Source organism: Nestor notabilis, unplaced genomic scaffold (genome assembly GCF_000696875.1).
Source record: "Nestor notabilis isolate BGI_N333 unplaced genomic scaffold, ASM69687v1 scaffold17728, whole genome shotgun sequence".
Classification (NCBI taxonomy): domain Eukaryota; kingdom Metazoa; phylum Chordata; class Aves; order Psittaciformes; family Psittacidae; genus Nestor; species Nestor notabilis.
In genome coordinates, this window is record NW_009939816.1 from 18,410 (window position 1) to 37,517 (window position 19,108).

The 19,108-nt window shown below is 41.5% G+C and overlaps 1 protein-coding gene across 1 annotated transcript in view; it reads left to right on the forward strand.

Annotated features, from left to right (window-relative positions):
* Positions 1-241: 241 nt before the first annotated feature.
* The window catches only part of IQSEC1 (IQ motif and Sec7 domain 1), a gene marked incomplete at its 5' end in the record, with an annotated part of 47,356 nt that continues 28,489 nt past the window's right edge, over positions 242-19,108 (forward strand). Inside the window, 2 exons of the mRNA XM_010020068.1 lie at positions 242-524; positions 4,268-5,532. Of these exons, the coding sequence (XP_010018370.1) occupies positions 242-524; positions 4,268-5,532 (1,548 nt within the window). The remainder of the gene's footprint in view (positions 525-4,267; positions 5,533-19,108) is intronic.

Here is a 19,108-nt window from a genome sequence, read left to right on the forward strand (position 1 = left end):
TGCTTGATTCACCATCTAAAGATGACCTCTGCAACAGAATGTAGACTTGCTTAGATTGCAGTAAAAGCTATGGTGTTTGACATGGAAGCCATATTACCCTGTACTAACTGTATCTGACTTTAAACAAAGCATGCTGGGTGTCTACATAAAATGATACTAAGCAAAACTATGCTGTTTGTTGCTGAGAATTTTGGTATGCAATACTCACCTGAGGGTTTTCCTGTCTTTCCATTCTGTCTAGTGTTGAGGGTGAAGCCCCAAGCAGTGAAACTGGCACATCTTTGGATAGCCCCTCTACTTACCACCAAGGACCTATAACGCACAGCTCAGCTCTCAGTCCAGACCATTACGATCACTCTGCTTACGGGCTGTACTCTGTCTCCCCTGGACAACAAAGATCCCGGAGGCCGAAACTTCAGCACTCAACATCCATACTACGAAAACAAGCAGAGGAAGAAGCTATTAAAAGGTCAAGATCGCTTTCTGAGAGCTATGAACTCTCTTCAGATCTACAAGATAAGCAGGTATTTGAGCTTTGTTACCTAAGTTATGATAATGGCAATATGTCTGCAAGCTGGAAAAAATCTTTTCAGTTGTAATGCTGAAAATACCTTTTTTCCTGTGACCTACTTAGCTCAAAATAGTCATGCATCAGCATTTCTTTGTTTGTGAAGGCTTGTGACTTTTTTATTGTGCTGTGTCATCCATGTGTCCTGTTACACCTTCCCCCTTCCTGAAGAAAGGTGTAAAAGATACGTTACTAGTATTAAAAGTGAAAGCAGTTCTGCTAGGAATTGTGATTTCATGCTTGGAGCATGTACTTAAATGTAATAACATGAAATATTTTTCCAAGAAAATGGGTCATTTTGAAACCTGGATGTCTTTGTGTTGCTGAAAGAAAGGAAGAACTTACTGCAGCTGATATTCTCTGCCCCATCCCTGGCAGTGCTCAAGGCCAGGTTGGACACAGGGGCTTGGAGCAACCTGCTCTAGTGGAAGGTGTCCCTGCCTGTGGCAGGGGGTTGGAACTGGATGAGCTTTAAGATCCCTTCCAACACAAACCAGTCTGAGATTCTGCATCTGTGAGGTGAAATCAAGATCTTAATTGGTTTTACTCAACTGGGCAAAACTCCCATATGCTTTAGAAAGAACTGCATAAAAGCTATGTAGGTGTTCAAAGCCTTTGTCCCTAAAAAGGCACTTCCATAACATAGTCAGCCTCAGCCATTCCTTTTAAGTTTTATTCTGAACGTAGTCCTATTTGAAAGATGCTTATTGCCATATAAGTTCTTATTTATCATTTAAAAATCATGCTGTAGTAGCTTCAGGTAAGCAAATACACAGGATGCACTGGATTTCCCTGATAAGTACACAGTAGCCAGTACATCAGTGACTGGGGGAGGGAGTTGTGTTTTTAGAGATCTTTCTTGCCACAGAACAGTTTTTTTACTGTGAATCCCTGTGGTACATTACATGGTCACTCCAGCCTGCCTGGTAACATGGTGAAAATGGAAGCAGGCAGAATTCTGCAGACAGGAAGCAGGCTGCTCCTGACTTTGGACCACACATTGACCCTTGATAGAATTTGTAGGGACCAACTCTCATTTGCCATCTATTTTTTGTTCTGAAATTTCAGGTTGAAGGATAATATAATGTTGTTCCAGAGAGACCTGGAAGAACAGAACTTGAGCTCTGGCTGAAAATTGAAGCCAGGATTTGGGATAGCAAGTTTGAGAGCAGTTTAGCTTTTACGCTCACCAAATTCTATATTGGAGCAGGGGCATATCAGGTTCCTGATTCTTGATGTAAATTATGCCAGGTCTGCTATTAAATTGGACGTCCTTGTGAGATCTAAAATGTTACTTTCTTTTCCACCTTTGGCAGTTGTTCTTACTGATGTCTCATACAGGATTGATACGGAGTATAAGGCTTACTAAAGAGGTCTCCTGCACTGCAGATACTCCACAGAGCCTAATTCCATCTGTCCTTTTATGCTGGATTGATGGAGAATGAGGACTGCAAATATTATTTTGGATTTGTTCAGGGAGTCCTACACAATAAAAAGTGACAACGAAACATAAAGGAAGCTTGATACTGAAGAGTTGCTTACTGCTCTTGAAAAGCTCTCATTGAAACCTCAGAAGATACTTCAAAACTATTTAGGAAAATGTCCAAGGCTTTACCTAAAGGCAGTGTGCATTAAATATGCATCTAAAAGGTGCATGAATATTAGTCACAAGTCTAGTAAATCATTTAGGTAAATTCCAAAATACTCTCAATTAAAATTCCCACCAAACCCCCCTGATTTATGATAATCAGTGGTGTTATTTTCCATGTAAACCTGAAAGACAGCAGCCTGTTTGCAAGAATAAAGCCCAGGTATTTTGTTTTATAGCAGATTAGGTTTTGTTTTATTCTTTCACGCCAGCTATGCTAGTTTTCTTTTCTTTAGCTTTGACATTTTATTTTGAAAAGAGAACTAAATGGACCATTGATCATTTGTTTTGAGATTAGTCCAGCAAAATAATGTCGTGATTTATTTAAACATGTCACCTAATGTACACTGTGGATAGAAACAACAGCAGATGTGTGGCAGCAGTGGCAGGGTTGTGATAGAAGTTCCTAGTAAGATTTTAAATCTTTAGAGTGTCTGACAAGTAACCTCCTAACCTCTTCGACAATGTAACCCCTGCTTGGGTTTGAAAGGCTGAGCAGTTCTTTTACAGGCAAATGATAGGAAATTGTGCAGAGATGAACAGATTCCTACCTCAGAGAGCAGTCACAGCTTTCTGAGCCCACTTAAAGGCAAGATACAGTCAAAAGAACAATTCTGTAGCAGTGAGCTGGCCTCCTCAGTTTATGCCCATAACTGTGCATAATAGTTTTTGTATCTAGAATTCAAAATTAATGAAAATCAGTGATTCACCTTTAAAAACACCAAGCGTAAAAGGAGATCATCTCTAATATGGAAGGAGCACCGACAATAACACTGAAAGAAATACATCAACCACTCACCAGCGGTAGACATAATGGATTAGAAAATACTTTTAGTAGCATTTAGTTCATTCCCCGGAAGGGGGTGAAGCCCCTCTGCACATCAATATCTGAACTTAACAGTGACTTGGTGACATCTGTAAAGTACGAGGGGGAGAGGTTGTGTGTGCACATCCATGTAACATAAGGAATTAAAACATGGGATCTAATGAAAAAGGGTACCTGGATTTGCAAGCGAGGAAAAACGATTTTTGAATCATTGGAGTGTTATGAAAATTGCATGAACTTATACAAAATTTGCTGCTAGGAAAATGGTGGTTTTAATTGTAGTACTAAACATTGATTTGTCATGGATGGCTTGTGTTTGGGAATAATATGGATCCAACAAAGAGTAATCAGAATAGAAATTAAATGCCGGGGGGGGAAATGTTAAAGCTAGTTCCTCTTCTTGTTCAGTGTCATTTAAATAAGTGATGCTTTTCATCTTTGGAAGGAAATGTTTGAAAGTACCTAATATTCCAAAAGTATTGACATGTTGTTTTCACTAGGTTAAATGGGCAGCATTTATAATGTGCTTGTTTTGCATATTCATTCTGTTAACTGGAAACACGAGCAATGTTCAGTGTAATCACAAGAATGAAAATAAATTTGAATTTGTATTTAGAAAGTCTGAAATATGTTCCTGGTTTGAGGAAGATTGTATGCATGGACATTCCATCAGAGAAACCTCCCTGGAAGGTCTGGGAGGCTCAGTTTCACATAGGTATCGGGCCTGGCTGAAACAATGCTGCCTGGTTTTCATTCATGCAGAAGGTGATGCACACCTGGAAAAGTGGTGGCCACTTCTAGAATTTACTCCCAAAATATGGCAATTTGCCCTATACGTGAATTTCACCTCTCTGCAGAGAAAGAATGACTGCATTATGCTGCATCAGAGTGCTACCTTGACTGCTTTGACATGGACACACTGATGCTCATGTATGAAAACTAACATTTAAACACACACAAATGGCAAACACATGAAATTGTAAACAGTGGTTTTCACATAGTCCATATATTTGTCCTATTTTTATGGTACAATTTGCAAATGACTATTCAAGTCACTATTTGTGCAGTTGTTAGTCTGGAGCTTTGTGTTTGCACTTTAGAACCAGTTTGCACTTTGAAAAATGTCTGCAAATGAAAGTTGTTAGAAGAACTTGGGGTTAGTTCTACTTTAGCCTTGTTTTAACCTGCACAAAGTCACAAAGTATTTGTGTTGCCCCTTCCCCAGGTGGAAATGCTAGAACGGAAGTATGGAGGCCGTCTCATAACTAGACATGCTGCTCGTACCATACAAACAGCTTTTCGCCAGTATCAGATGAACAAAAACTTTGAACGTCTGAGAAGTTCTATGTCTGAAAATCGTATGTCAAGACGCATTGTACTGTCCAATATGAGAATGCAGTTTTCCTTTGAAGGACCTGAGAAAGTCCACAGCTCTTACTTTGAAGGAAAACAAGTTTCTGTTACAAACGATGGGTCAAAGCTGGGATCCCTGGTACAGTCTGAATGTGGTGACCTGGGAGAGTCAGCTACAATGAAATCTCCAGCAGCATCTACAGATTTTGCTGATGCTATCACAGAACTAGAGGATGCTTTTTCCAGGCAGGTGAAATCCCTTGCAGAATCCATTGATGACGCACTGAACTGCCGTAGTCTACATTCAGATGAAGTCCAGACTCCAGATCAAGTCAGAAGTCGTGACATGGAAAGGGATAGTTGTGTTCAAACTAAACCAGCCATTCACAATGTGGATCACAGGAAGCTCGATGAGATGACAGCATCATACAGTGATGTTACGTTATATATTGATGAGGAAGAGTTATCTCCACCCCTTCCACTTTCCCAGTCAGTAGACAGACCGTCCAGCACAGAATCTGATTTGAGGCTCCGGTCTGTGAACTCTTCTCAAGAGTACTGGTCCATGACCCACAAAGATGATAAGATAGACACTGACACAAGCTGCAGGAGTACCCCATCCCTGGAATGTCAGGACCAGAGGATGAGAATGGATCATCTACCATTGCTAACTATAGAGCCACCCAGTGACAGTTCAGTGGACTTGAGTGATCGCTCCGAGAGAGGTTCACTAAAGAGACAAAATGCCTATGACCGAGGGATCACTAGTCAACAAGGAAGCCCAAAACACATCCCTCACAGTATTCCTGCCAAGATTATATCCCGAGAAGAACAGGATGCCAGACATAGGGCTAGGCCTATAGATAGTCATTTAGCTATCAATGGCACTGCAAACAGGCAAAGCAAATCAGAGTCTGATTATTCTGATGGAGACAATGACAGCATCAACAGCACTTCCAACTCTAATGATACAATAAATTGCAGCTCAGAATCTTCCTCTAGAGACAGCCTGAGGGAACAAACCTTGAGCAAACAAACCTACCACAAAGAAACTCGCAACAGCTGGGATTCCCCTGCCTTCAGTAACGATGTTATCAGGAAACGCCATTATAGGATTGGACTGAATCTCTTTAACAAGTGAGTACAGCGTTTCCTCCTTTCCTCTCTGTGTTTAGTAGAAACGTGGCCTCTGAGCCAGGAGGATTCTTCTTGTATCAGATAAGTAAGACTGGTGTCTGATATTGACTTTTCTGTGAATAACAAGCTGCTTGTAGTGACTCTTCATGTTTGAGTTGATGTCTTCGTAGTTAAGCAGCTTCAGGAGAAAAGATACAATTATGCATGTATATAAATGGTAGTAAATTATTGGGGAAGATGGATCAGATTCTTTTCTTGTTGAAAAGTCTGGTGGCTTAATCCTGATAACAGTTTTGGTGTTATAACAAATTCTGATTTCTTCCTGCCCTAATCATGTATGTGTGGTAAGATTTGTCAGATGGGAATTAGAAAGTGCAAGCAGTGTAAGGTAAGTGTTTAGTTTAATACAGGCAGGGCCTGGAATTTGTTTAATAGTTTTCATCAATACTTTGTTATTAAAAAACAATGCACTGAATATTTTTACCCTAAATAAATATTATTTATCATAAAATCTGTATTTCTACCCAGAACTGTTAATTTTCCCATTTATGGGCTTGTTTAAAATTTCTTTGAAATTATTTTCTCAAGTTTCCTTGTTTTATTGAAGTACTTTCTTTGGACACTCCCATGTGACTGTAGAAACATGAACACTGTGATAGAGGGTAACAGATAATACACTGCTCTGAGCTCTGTATTCACATTATAGGAGTTACCCATTTCTCATCAGAGCTATCGTAATTTGAAGAGGAAAGCTAGGAGGTTCCATTAGAATTCCTAGTTTTTCTCATTGCTTAGTTCATGTCTAGTGTGCCAACTTCCCTGCCCTCAAATGGGTATCACTTACTTAAACCTTTTCTGATACTAGTGCTTTAAAAGCTCTTCAGATGATAAGTGCCAGAATTTTTCTCTGCTGGTGGATCACAGTGTTTGCAGAAGCCTTTGAAATTTTCCACCGGGTACTTCAGGATTTCTTTGTGAACAGTTTGTAGCTTTGCAAGAGCTAATGGCTATTTCATCGTGCTGCCACAGGCCTTGATTCGTAGCCTCCTGCAGCTTGAGAGAGCTCAGCCCTCCTTTCCAGCTAGCAGTGCTGGGATTTGTTTTGGCTGGAGTAATAGGTCAGTGGTTCATCATGTAAGAATATGTTGTAACATTGCAGACAATTGAAGTTTTTTGATGCTAGTACGTGAGGCTGTGCATTGCCGTACTAAGTATGGATGGGCCAGGTTTGACTGTAAAACTTTCAGGTTTGTTTTTTTTATCTTTGTAAAAGGTTAATGGGCCTTTACAGAAGCTTTTAATCAATTGGAAGTATGTAAGTCATAGGATCTCTGCAGCTTTTCATGCTCATAAAGTAGATTGGGTAGGAAGATACATCAATTTGCTTTTTTTAGGTTTGAAAACATTAACATCCGGGGGGTAAGAGTAGGGAAGGCAGGTGCTAATTCTGTTTGGCTGACATTTAAAGACTCAGTGTTTGCTTGGGTTTTTGCACAGCAATTAAGCCTTGAACAGTCAATGGTCAGTGAACTTCAGGCGGGATAAATACAGTTTTTAGAGTCAGTTGCAGAAGGGTGAAAGAAAAAAGGTGGACAAGCAGCATGCACCAATAAATGAGAGCATTGGAAACTGTCAGATGCTTCTAGTGACATACCCTATCAGCAGGAGGCTGACAGTGAAAAATAAACATCAGGAACAGAGAAGAATAGAGACTGTTGTTTGAAACACATCTAAATGATCTTGCTGCATGGACTAGAACAGAGGTAAACCTTTTTTATATGTTAACTGGTTGTCAGATAACTTGCAGTTTCTTAGCAGTGAATTGGGAGAGGGCTGTGCAGAACCCCAAGCACCTCTGTGCATGATCTGCTGCTGTGTGTGACTCCCATTCCCCCACTGCATTATATCTCCAGTATTGATACAGAACTGAAGATTCTCATTACCTTCTGCTGAGTCACTCTGATTCCATTGGTAGCTCAGACAGTCCCTGAGTATCCCATGGATTTCTATTTTGATTATGGTTCTTCAAGTTGGCAGATTGTGGCATTTTCATTAATGGCCTTTCCCCTATTTCTATTCCATGATGGTATTGAACCATCACAGAATGAGATGGTGCAGGAATCTGTCAACCCTTTTTAAAAGGGAGCTGGGAAACTTCCAAAAGTTTTATTCTTTTAAAAATTCAGGAGACTCTTAACGAGTGCACCAGGTGGGATTGCAAATTGCATTTTGTGAGGTCATTGAAGGGATAGAGATTGTGTTCAGCACTTGCCACGATTTGCAAGTGATGATTTCTTCAAGAATCCGTTTTCCTTTCAGGTATGTGCTGTGCAGGTGCATTGATTTCAATTAACTTCTGAGCATTATGCTCACTGTTCTCAGCACTTGAAGTATGTCACAGCATCTTGTGTGTCCAAATGTTATTTGAAATGAAAGCCAGGTCCTAGATGCCAGCCTCCTTGGCCGAGGCTGCTGTTCCCCAAGCAGAACAACTTGAGGACAATTGCCCAGCCTGGTTAGACATGGGCCAGGATGGGGCTCTGCAGTTCAGGCAGAATTCCTGCTAATCCGTCCCATCTTCCCAGCTTCTCTCTCTTGCAGAATGCTTGTGCTTCCTCTCATGTAATCAGATGTACACCCACAATGTGATGGGATACATATTTTTAGTCTACTCTCCAGCATTCAAGTCAATGCAGCAGAATCATTTTGATGTCTTTTGCCCATGTGATCTTCCATGACACATTTATGATGATAAAATGAGGGAGCAGTACAAGTCATGGCGTCCTGAGAAGATGTGTGCTCTACACGTGCAGAAGCACCCTGCACAAAGCTGAAGGAAGTAGCTTTGGAGGTACCTGTTGGGAGAAGTCAAGTTTTCTTCCAGATGTCTGCATCTACCAGAGGAAATTTTAGGGATGTCTTTTACAAAATGTTCATGCTAATGTCATTGTGTCTTTGAAATATCTTCCTTGCAAGGCAAGATCCCAAACCTTGATTAACAAATAATCATGTAATTTGTTTCTGGTACATGAAACTGGGCTGAAATACAAAGAATTTAGAGCCTGAAAGACGTGCATGAATTGTAGTAAATACTTCTGCTTTGTTCACTAGGACCGTTGAAAGAATGAAGCTTTTAAAAGCATGGGAAGTCACTATCCTCACAATTGAAATTTCAGCAGATGCTTTATAATTTTTCTGGCTTTCCTATTTCAATAATAATTTTCAGAATCCAAAGTGGAGTTTTCTTACCAAAGGCCCTTTGTTTGAATAGACACTTATGGGTGGAGTAAAGCTGGAGCACAGCTGGGGGTCTAGTTCATTTAATCACTACTATACGCAAAACATTAGTATCACAAAGGTCTTTGGAGGATGGAGAACACAGGACAGTAGAGAAAAAACCAGAAGGAATTAAAATCCATTTTTCTAGGAGCTCTGGCATTTGATCATGTTGTTTTGAACTATAACTTAGAACTCAATTAGGAACCTCAGCGTTGATTAGAAGAGTATACTTTTAAAAGATGGTTTGTGGTATCCACTGTACCAGAACATAAAGTATTGCCCAAATGGAACGATTTCTGCCAAAGAAAATGCAACTAAGAAACAGGTTCTGTGCATGCCCCTGGTTTTGAATGGCAGTAGTGATTTCACCCTGTCAATAGGCTGTCAGACTGTGTGTCACTATTCATTGCTTTCCTAAAGGGAGGATTGCAGGTGCCGCAGTGCTGGGCTGCCACGGAAGCATCAGAGCCCAGCTGTGTTGAATTAGGCATTTTCTTCAGTGTAGCTTGAAAGGGCTGTAGTCTGGGAGGGAATACACTGGAAACCATTCCTCCCTCATAGGCAGAAGGAAAACACTACCTAGAAAGGTTTATTTTGCAGGATCCAAACCCTGCCAATGCAAATCCAGCCTTTGAGACTGGTTTGCTTATAAACAAGGCTTCAAGAGGCCTTTTGACTGCTACTTAATAAAAAAAAAGGAATAAAAAAACCCAAGTGAAAAGGTCTGTGATTTTATTCTCGTGTTTGTTTTGACTGCAGGCTGGAAATACCAGGTTTACCAGTTATTGCAGCCCAATCTGGTAGGATTTTCAGGTTCCATTCTGCTTCCAGTGCACTGATGGTTCTAACAGATTAAATAGGACTGAATGGTTTAACCCCAGCAGCCTGAAGAAATATGTCCTGCCTTTGGGTCAGCTTTGCAGTCAGTAGTTGCACACCATAACTCTATAGAGCCGTATGCCTGTAGGAGGAAGTATATTGTCTCATTCCGTTCTCCTGTGCCACTGTAACAGTGGCGGTAACTCTGGTTCCTTCTCAAGTAATAGGTACTGCCCTCAGTTACTGTCTCCTCAGAGTCTCCAGCACACCCAGCTGGGCCATGACGAGTAGTTGTTCTTCAGCATTCTCTTGGGCAGGGGTACAAACACTTCCTGTATTGATAACATATTTTCAACAGAACTTGGACAACATTGGGGTGGTTTGAAAATATGATGTGACTGTGGCTTGTATTATAAGATATGGGAGTAAAAGTCTGTGTTTCTCAGACTCATTTGTTATTCAGGCAGAGACCAGAGTCATATTTAGTATCTCCATTGGAATATTGGATATTGGAAGGCACTGACTGTTAAATGTTCTCTCATCTGGCAGTGTTCTATGGCATTGGGATTTCTTGACATGGGAGCCAGTCTTGCTGGTGGTGGTGCTAATGTCTGACTGCTGGCGAAGAGAGACCGTGAAGCCCAGCTTGTGGCCGTTCCCACCATGCTGGGGCAGAATTCTGTTGAAGGCTTTTTTCGTGTAGTGTTTTGTTGAAGGATTTACAGCCTAACCTTACACATCCGTCTTGGATAACACCACTTTACACTGTTAGAACAGAGGCTAGGCTATAAGTATTTCTACGATAAGTTTTCCCAGGTGTCTTTCACACACAAACACACTCCCTTTTGACCTCTCTTGCTTTCCAGAAAGGGCAGTGACAAGTGGAAAACTGTTCTCTGTGTGTACTCAGTCCATCACAGCATACTGTTTTGAGGAGTTTTCTGTAGCTTCTTTTATAATGGGCTGTTATCAAGGTTCTTACAACTCCCAAGTTCCCTCAAAGGATTCAGAGCTAAAAAGGCATGAGTTATCTGTTTGCATCATGTAGCATCTTGTGACCTGTGAGCCCTCAAAGCCCTCCCAGCTTCATTCGTTGCATGATGGGGATGATTTTACTCAAAATTTAAACATCACTGTTGATATGAATTGGATACTAATTCCAGGAGCAGACTTTTAAAACATGTCCAGATGCCTTGGAATGTTAATGTAAGTATTTCTTTATTTTACTAACCAAGATATGGGAGGAATTTGCTGAGTGCTGGTGAGATTGCACCAAGTACAGAATTGCAAATTACAACTGAAGAAATTGTGGTTTGAAATGTAAGACACACAATGATGTTTGTGAGAAGGCACATTTTTCATTTCCCATGAAAGCAGCTCTAACTGTTCAACAGAGGTATACAGTTGCCATCATTTACATGTAGGTAGAGATTGAAGGTAATTTGGAATCCTAAGCACTGTTACATTCAGAAACTTTTCCTCTATATGAAATCCTTAGAAGTTGCCAGATGTTATTAATATTTTTTAAGCAGTTTTGCAGATAGCTATAGTTTAAGTATTGTAATAACTGCAGTAATCTGACGTTCCTCCATTCACACCAGTCACATGCGTAATGAATTCCATGTAAGAGGCTGAACATACTTTCTGTAATGCTCTTCCCAGGTCTCATGCCATTCCTTCAGCATTCTGGCCTGAAAACATGTGCTTTTAGACTGTCCCCCTTAGAATTTTAAGTTGAAAGCTTGTTGGAAACATTTCTAATGATTTTAGACCTTGTAAGTGCAGATTGAGTAGGAGAGAGAAGGTCTAAATTAGACTAAGTTGGCGTTCACTCTACCTTTGAACTAATGCTTTCATTCTGTGAGCTGATCTCTAGTATCTTTTGCCAATCCTGTATCTTCTGTGAATTTTTGGAATGGTTCAGTAGAAAGAGGAAAGGGGAGATGAGAGGCTCGTTCAGGATTTCATAAGAGCCATTTGCCATCCTCGTGTGTACACTGAGAGGGACTTTGCTGTTGTTACAACATCTGGACTGCAGATTATTCAGCCACAGATGGTTCCAACAAAAATTAAAATCAAAGCACTCCATGTAGCTTGTCCTCTAACATGCTGAGGAGTTAGTAAGAATAGAAGAATGTTCTTAGTATGACTCTCATTATTTCTAAAAACATTTAGCCCTCAATGAGAACACCCAAAGGAAAAAAACCTACTCTGTGTGTTCTGCTTTGTTCTGTGCCTGTTTTATCTTTTCTCCCTGCAGACCCGTTTTTCCTCCTTTTTTTTTTTCTCCAAAATGGATGCTTTGATTAGCATACATAATGTCCTGCCCATAAAACCAGCTGAAATGTGGAACTAGATTCAACCAATAATGTATTTAAGCGCCGGTTTCAAATATGGGCACAAGGATTCCCTTTACTGCCATTAAAAGGGAGTATAAACTTCAGCAAATGTTGGAAGCAAATCTGGCATTTGAAAGGCTGCCCTGAGAGTAGCAGTAACTGTGCGAGCAGCCCTGGAACCGGGAAGGAGCCATTACCTCATCCTCTGCCGCCAACTCCGCCTGCCCTTAAAGATTCTGGGCACACATCTCCCTCCTGCTGCTCCGTGCCAGGAATGGGGAGCTGTTTTGCTCTAACAATGCCTGTGTGCGTGGCTCAGGATACAGTCAGTTGTTAGAAAACAATCCTGGGAATGGAGGAATCTGACTGGGGAGCAGCTCCCAGAGCAGCATCTGATAGGACTCTGGGTGGCAGAATTTTAACTCCTCCCCACTCTCCCCCCAAATTCAAGTGACCAAATTTTGTGGGCGCAACATATGCCCAGCTGCCTCTGCAGGCAGGCAGAGGACAGTCTGAAGAGAGGATTGGGGGGTGCTCAGGAACCCTTGGAAGAAGAGTTAAGGAAAAGAGAAGGAGCCACCGACTCTTTCCTCTTGTTTAACTATTCACATCTATCCACTGAATGGGGTTAGGTGGATCTGAAAATCCGGAGCTCTTTAAACAGTCTAAAATGTATCCATTTAAAAGCAAAAGTGGTTGTTGGTGTTTCCCACTTATAGTCAGCAGAGTTGTAGAAACTGAAGCTGAAGTGCTTCTGTTATGTGTAAGTGGGGTGAGGGTGTGGAAAGAGATTTTAGGGCAGGGACACCAGAAGAGGTTAAGACAGGGGCTGTTCCTCAGTTTCAAGTACATAGTCATCTTCATGTCTCATTCCTGACTACAGTTGCATAAACATGAAAGCAAAACTCAGCCCTGGCAAATAGTTCTGAGAGAGCCAGCAGGTTTTTCATGTATCCTGTCTCAAAGTGGAGTATATTTTGCTCTGCTGGCAGCTACAAACTCTTTTCCCTACTCTGTGAGAAATGCAGAGATGCAGTGGGGTCAGAGGAGGTGAGAAAATTCTCCCAGAGCATTTTGGTCCATTTATTTAACTAAAATATTTCCTCCTTTCTTGCAAGCAGGGGAAAAAAAGTCAGGCTGTCCACTGCCAAGAGAGGGAATAACGAGGAGCTGCTAAATCTGCTATAGCATGATGAGTCAGGAGTGTTTGTACTAGCAAGGACACATCCAGCTACTGCATTGCAACTGCTCAGGGTGTGCCTTACGATGCTCTGCACTGTGTTAAGTGGTTTGTTCCTCGAGGCTGAGCTTCTCATACAGAAAACTCCCATTTCTGAAATCGCTTTAAACTCTTAGATAAATAGCTTATCCTCCTTTGTTAGAATAACCCAGACTTTCTGCTTGGACCCTTTAGCTGCCAGTTAGACATTTTTATGGATTTGTAAGCAGCTCTGGTTCAGGCTGTAGTTTTCAGACAAGCCTGAACTTTCAGTAGCAGTGATAATGGTTTAATGTGTGATTTCCTTTACTAGGAAATGGTGACTTAGAGACACAGATTGATCTGACAGAAAGTAACAGTAGAACTGCTGAGGTCAGTTACCCAGTTCTATGAAACAGGCGTCCACAGTTTCCTCTCTTTTGCTCCCACCAAACAGAACTGGGCACTGAGATCACTTCCTGGTTACATCTGCTGTTAGTGACACGAGTATAAATCAACTTTCAGAGAATGGAGGTTCCTCCAGGTAACTGGCTGTAGTTGCAAAGAAGTGGTGACCTTCACAGCTGTGCTGGTAGCTTTTGGTCTTGGATGAACCTGAGAAGGTTAACATATCACCTTGTAGTGAGAAGTCATCCCCACTGCAGGGGGAAATGCAGGGCTCCTGCCCCAATACTGTGAGTAACTATCTCCCTGTTTCTGTGAGATGAGAGAGCTGTGTGAAATGTGCTGTTTCTTGGCTTATTTTCCTGACTCAGGGTCTTTTCCTTGTAATCACCAGGAGATGCAATTTACACTTAGTTCTTCATTAAACAGTTGTGTAACACAAGAAAGATGCAGCTCAGGCTTCCCAGTCTCTTTCTTCAGTCTTCCTTTCAGCCCCCTTGCCTTGCTGCATAGTTGAGTGAGCTCTCACAAGTTGTTTTGGCAGTAGTTTTGCTAGTATTTTAAGGATATTGGGTTTTTTCTTCTTTCCCAGAAGGTTTAAAATAGACATAGCAATTCTCTTGGCTTCATTGTGGCAGCAATAGGATATTCAGCAAAGTGAAGGAAGAAGTACAACCACAGAAACAAAATGTAGCTGTCTGCCAGACTAAGGAGAATGTTCAACTAGCTTGTTATTGCCAACTTGGCTATTTAAAAATATTTAACTTCTTAAATGATTCTAAGAAAAGTCTTAGATTCTTGCTACTAAAAAAACCAGCCCTGGATTTTAATGTTAAACTACTGCTTAGGTTTGTGACAACCGTAGGTGTTTCCAAATGGGATCTCTGGTATCAAAGGCAAGGAGGATGATTCTTTTTTAGCAGAAGGCTGGCATCATAGTTGCGTTAAATGCTCCACCCCCAAGATGGAAAGGTTTCTTTGGCAGCAGCACATTTGTGCACTGTTTCTGTTTGTGGTGTTGACAGCCTCTAAGAAATGTTTGTAGTTCTGGTTTGCTTGTTTCTAGATTCACCCAGTTTATGGTCCTTTCAGTGTAGCATGCCTCTGTGTGCCTAAATGTGGACAAGGAATCACAAAGCACATGTGTGCCTTTAGGAATACTGGAGGTCCCAGTTTCTTTCACTGAGCTGCTCATGTTCCATCAGGCAAGCTCCATCCTCCCTGACTCGGACAAGGAGGGTCTAAGAAGCCTCAGATAAGACTGTAAGAACACTACGTGTGTGGCTGTTGACACTGTGTGAGTAAATCCCTAGTTTACCTTAAATGGTCCTTTTGGCATTGCTGGGTATTGGAAACTAGACGTGGGCAAGCTGCTTCCCATGCTCATTTGTTTGTTAATACTTCCATTTCACAGCTCTGTTATTGTCTGAGCATCTGAAAGGAAATACAAAGATTTCATGTGGTTTTGGATGCCTGTAAGCTGTAGCAAGTCAGAAGTAGGGTAGGCTTTATGCACCTTTGCACTGTGGTTTTGTTGACTGTAATTTGAGGTAGTGCTTGGTATTCTCTTCTCCTGTGGGCCAGCATGGACATGGGCACTTTACCCACCCTGTGGCTTGGTTACTGCAACTGGTTGTGCAGCTGCAGGGGGAGCTGGACTGGATTAAAACAAAAAACACCAAAAAACCACAAACCCAAACAAACCACCACCCCCCAAAAAACTCAACATACACAGCACAAACCCCATTTTTCTCCTAGTTCAGTTTGGCAGACAGGCCTCTCATAACAATGGCTGGTTTGGAAGAGGCTGATGCCAGTGCTGGCACTGCCGTGGTAGTCCTCATCTATCTACAGCACTTGGATTTATGGGGCTTGTTTTGCAGTGAGACTGGCTGTACCAGTAAGTCTGGTAGATAACAGTAAATGCTACCTTTGTGCACATCTCTTCTTACCATCCAGAGCCTGACTAAAAGCTTCTCTACTAAATTCACTTTTCAAACTCATTGCAAGTTTTTTGCAGAAATAGCATTTCCTATCACTTTCAAAGGTAACATTTTGAGTATCTAGGTAATACAAAGCCTTGTTCCCCAAGTACCCCTAACCTGGGGGATCTGGTGTCACTTTATGTCCAACAGCAGGATACGGTGGTGTATCTCTAACAGTGTTTCCTGTTGTGGCTTGGACAGCATCTGTGTGTCTGTCCCTGATCCTGTACTACCTGTTGCATAGTGTGAGCACAGTGACTGAACTGGCTTGGGATGTCAGTCTGCAGATGCTGCTGTCATTCCCCTCTTCAAAGGAGGAGCTGTTTCCAACCCTGGCTTTCCTGCTTTCTCAAACACTGGCAGGTCTTGAGCACCTCTCAGAACAGAATTCAAGCAGAGTCAAACCAGGGACTGGAATTATGTGATTTTGACAGTCCATATTTAGTAATTCATGGAGCTTTAGGGCTGTTTGTTATCGTTGGCAATCCAGTTTCTGCAGCAGCTAGCTGGTGATTATCTTTGCAAGGTGATGATATTCTCATGTGGTGTAAATGACTGTAATAACAGGTATCATCCTGATGTTGTCTGTCAGTGTTTCCTCCAACCAGGTGAAAGTTAATTGAGACAAATCATGACACATTCAGAATTAGGCGCTCTCTTTACTAATTTGCTCATGACAATAGAACCATTAGGAATGGAGTGCTTTTCCCATGCTTTTTATATACATGTAGGGTTTAGTCTAATTAAAAAAAAAAATCCTTTTCTTTTTCTTCTACTTTCTATGTATTCTTAACTTGGATAAGTGCATTTCTCTCAGGAATGTACCAACTTTGATATTGTTACCCTATTTATTGTTCTTCTTTTGTACCCCATAGGCCAGATCATTCTTAGGAGAGCCTTGTACATCACTGACATTAGCAACACTCCCAAACAGGCAGACTTCTTGGTCACTTTACCAGATTCAACTTGCACAGCTGTTAAACAAAAACCAACCCCAGCTCTCCCCAGTTTCCCAAGCTATAAACCCCCAACAAACCACCACTCTTATGAGATCTACTCAAGTGTCAGCAAGTTGTGTGAATTTTCACTGAATTTATGCTTTCAGCACTGCCTGTAGAACATACAGAGTAAATCAGCCCTCTCCTTCTCATTCATGTTGTGCCTGGGAGGGAAAGGTGTCCTACTGACGAAAGGAGACAGCAGGGATGTGCAGGGGTGTACTCTAGTGGCTTTTGAAGGAATGGGGGTTTAGGAGGGGTGGGGTTGGGGTTTTTTTGCTCTTTGGGTTTTTTTCCCTGTTGTCCACATGTGATTTTGCACTCAACATTCTGGGAAATCACTTCCTCTTAAAGATGTCCGTTTCCAAAGAGTGCTGCAGGATCCATCCTGACCTCAGCAGCACACCAAGACGATGTTTGTGCTGGGTATGAGCAGCACTCTCTTAGCAGTGTGCTTTGTAAAATCTACTGGTTTGAGCTGTTATTTTGAAGTTTGTGTTGCTTTCTCCATCAATGTTTTTTCCCCAAAGTCACTTTAAACCATCCTAAAGGTCTTGTTACTAATCAGTTTCTGGCAAATTCCTTCACCCTTCATGCAACATCTGAGACTCTTATGCAAATACGGTATTGCATGTCTTCTTGTGTTAGTTGATTTTTTTTCCTGCCTTTCAATAGATTCCTTTTGATTTGCCTTGGTTGGGTATTTTTTTTGAGATAGAAGACAGTTTTAAGATTTCTTTTGGAAGAAACTCTGTAAACATCAAAAGCTCTTTGAATACATGTATCATCCATCAGCTGCGTAAGGTGCAGACTTTAGAAAGTGGATTTTGATATTAGTTAATGTATTCAAATCTGAAAATAAATGCTGTGCTTATGCAGCTTCCACAGCTGCTATTTATAGACTGTTCATCTTCCCTGGTACTGGGAGCTGTAATTAACAAATCATCACTGGGAATTCTCCTAATCACAAAAGACTCTCAGTGGTAAGTACAGAACAGTCCACGCTCAACTCTGAGTAGGCAGAAATGAGGATAACTGACGTTAGATGTCCTCTCTCATGTTACACCCGTGACCCTTTTATAGCCCACTCCCTTCTGCATCCAGAAATACGTTAGGAAAATTAGGGTTTGGTGTAAAAGAAAGTTTGTCCACTCTTAAACAGCAGGTTTTGCCAGCAGGAGAATCCCTGTTTGCTCTTGTTGCCTTTTAAAACCTGCCCTCCCAGAAAGCATGTCAGCTTCTTGGTATTTCTTGCCTTCCATTGGGAAGGAGCAATTGGGTTCCTGATAGTTGGCAGCTACTCAACACCACAACTTACATGCCCTCGTGGTGCATTGAAGAGGCAATTCCTTCACACTTAGTAATATTTGGAATTCGTGGTGATGGGGATGACTTAAATTGTTCTTCCGTTTCTTTGAATTGAAAAGAGGAAAAACTTTGCATGCGTTTCAAGCCAGAGAGGAAGGCACTCTGGGTACATTTTTCTCTTAACCTATCATTAGCTTCACTTTTAAAGTAGGCTTTCATTGTAAGTACAGCACTTCAGAACACTCTGTTAAGTACATTTCCTGTTGAATAAGATAGCGTCACACCTGGGGTGGAGTAGGAGGGAGCCTACAACAGCAATAAATCCCCTGAACCTCCCTAGCTGGCAGGAGATTGTGCTTCAAATAAGCTGTTTGGTAAAATATAGTCCATATTTAATTCAGTTTCTTGGTCAAGAGCATTGAATGAATGCAAAGTTTCAGCTCATCAGCAACAGAAATATAAAGAAATTCTGTTGGCAAGTCAGACTTCCAGAGCAGAAACCAAGCTCAGCAGGTATGAGCTGAATGGGAAGGTAGGGAGATACCCACTGGATAAGAAAATTTTTCTTCCCCTGGAATTTAATACCCACATTTAACCACAGAAACTTATTTGATTGAGAACCTTATTTGTGCACATTCCCATATGAGCCTTAACCTTTCAAGTTCTCCCGTGAGCCACATAGCACTCATAACTGAAATCACTGTGGGCTGCCTTGCTCCACAACTGGTACCCTTACAGCTACAGAGTGGCACTGGCTGCCCCTGGCTTCCTCTGCGTTACGCTCTCCTCTAGCATACACTGGTGTGCACTGTGGTGAGGTACAAAAAGACCAGCCGAAGCTACAGATTCTGTCATTATGAACAAATGCCCTGTTAATGCTTGCCCTAAGAAATCCATTAGCCCTGTTGTAGTGATGACTGTCAGAACCTCCAAAGTAACATTGTGGAAAGTTACAGTTCTCATCTTAACAGGTAGTAGAAACTCTCCGGAGAAGCCCTTTCATTCTTGAGCGCTTTATTTTCAGCAGTAGCTCTGTACTGCCTTCGCCAGGTGCAGATTTCAAACTAATATGACACAGTTGTATTGATTTCTAGTTGGCAAATTGAGTGGGTAGGGCCATGAAGGAGAAGAAATAAAGTTTCTTCACTGTGGAAATGGCTCCTGTGGGTCTGTTACTCTGAAGTTTATGTCACTGCTGCTAGAGTGTGATTTAGCAAATAGGGGAAGAGGAGGGTTTCTTATTAC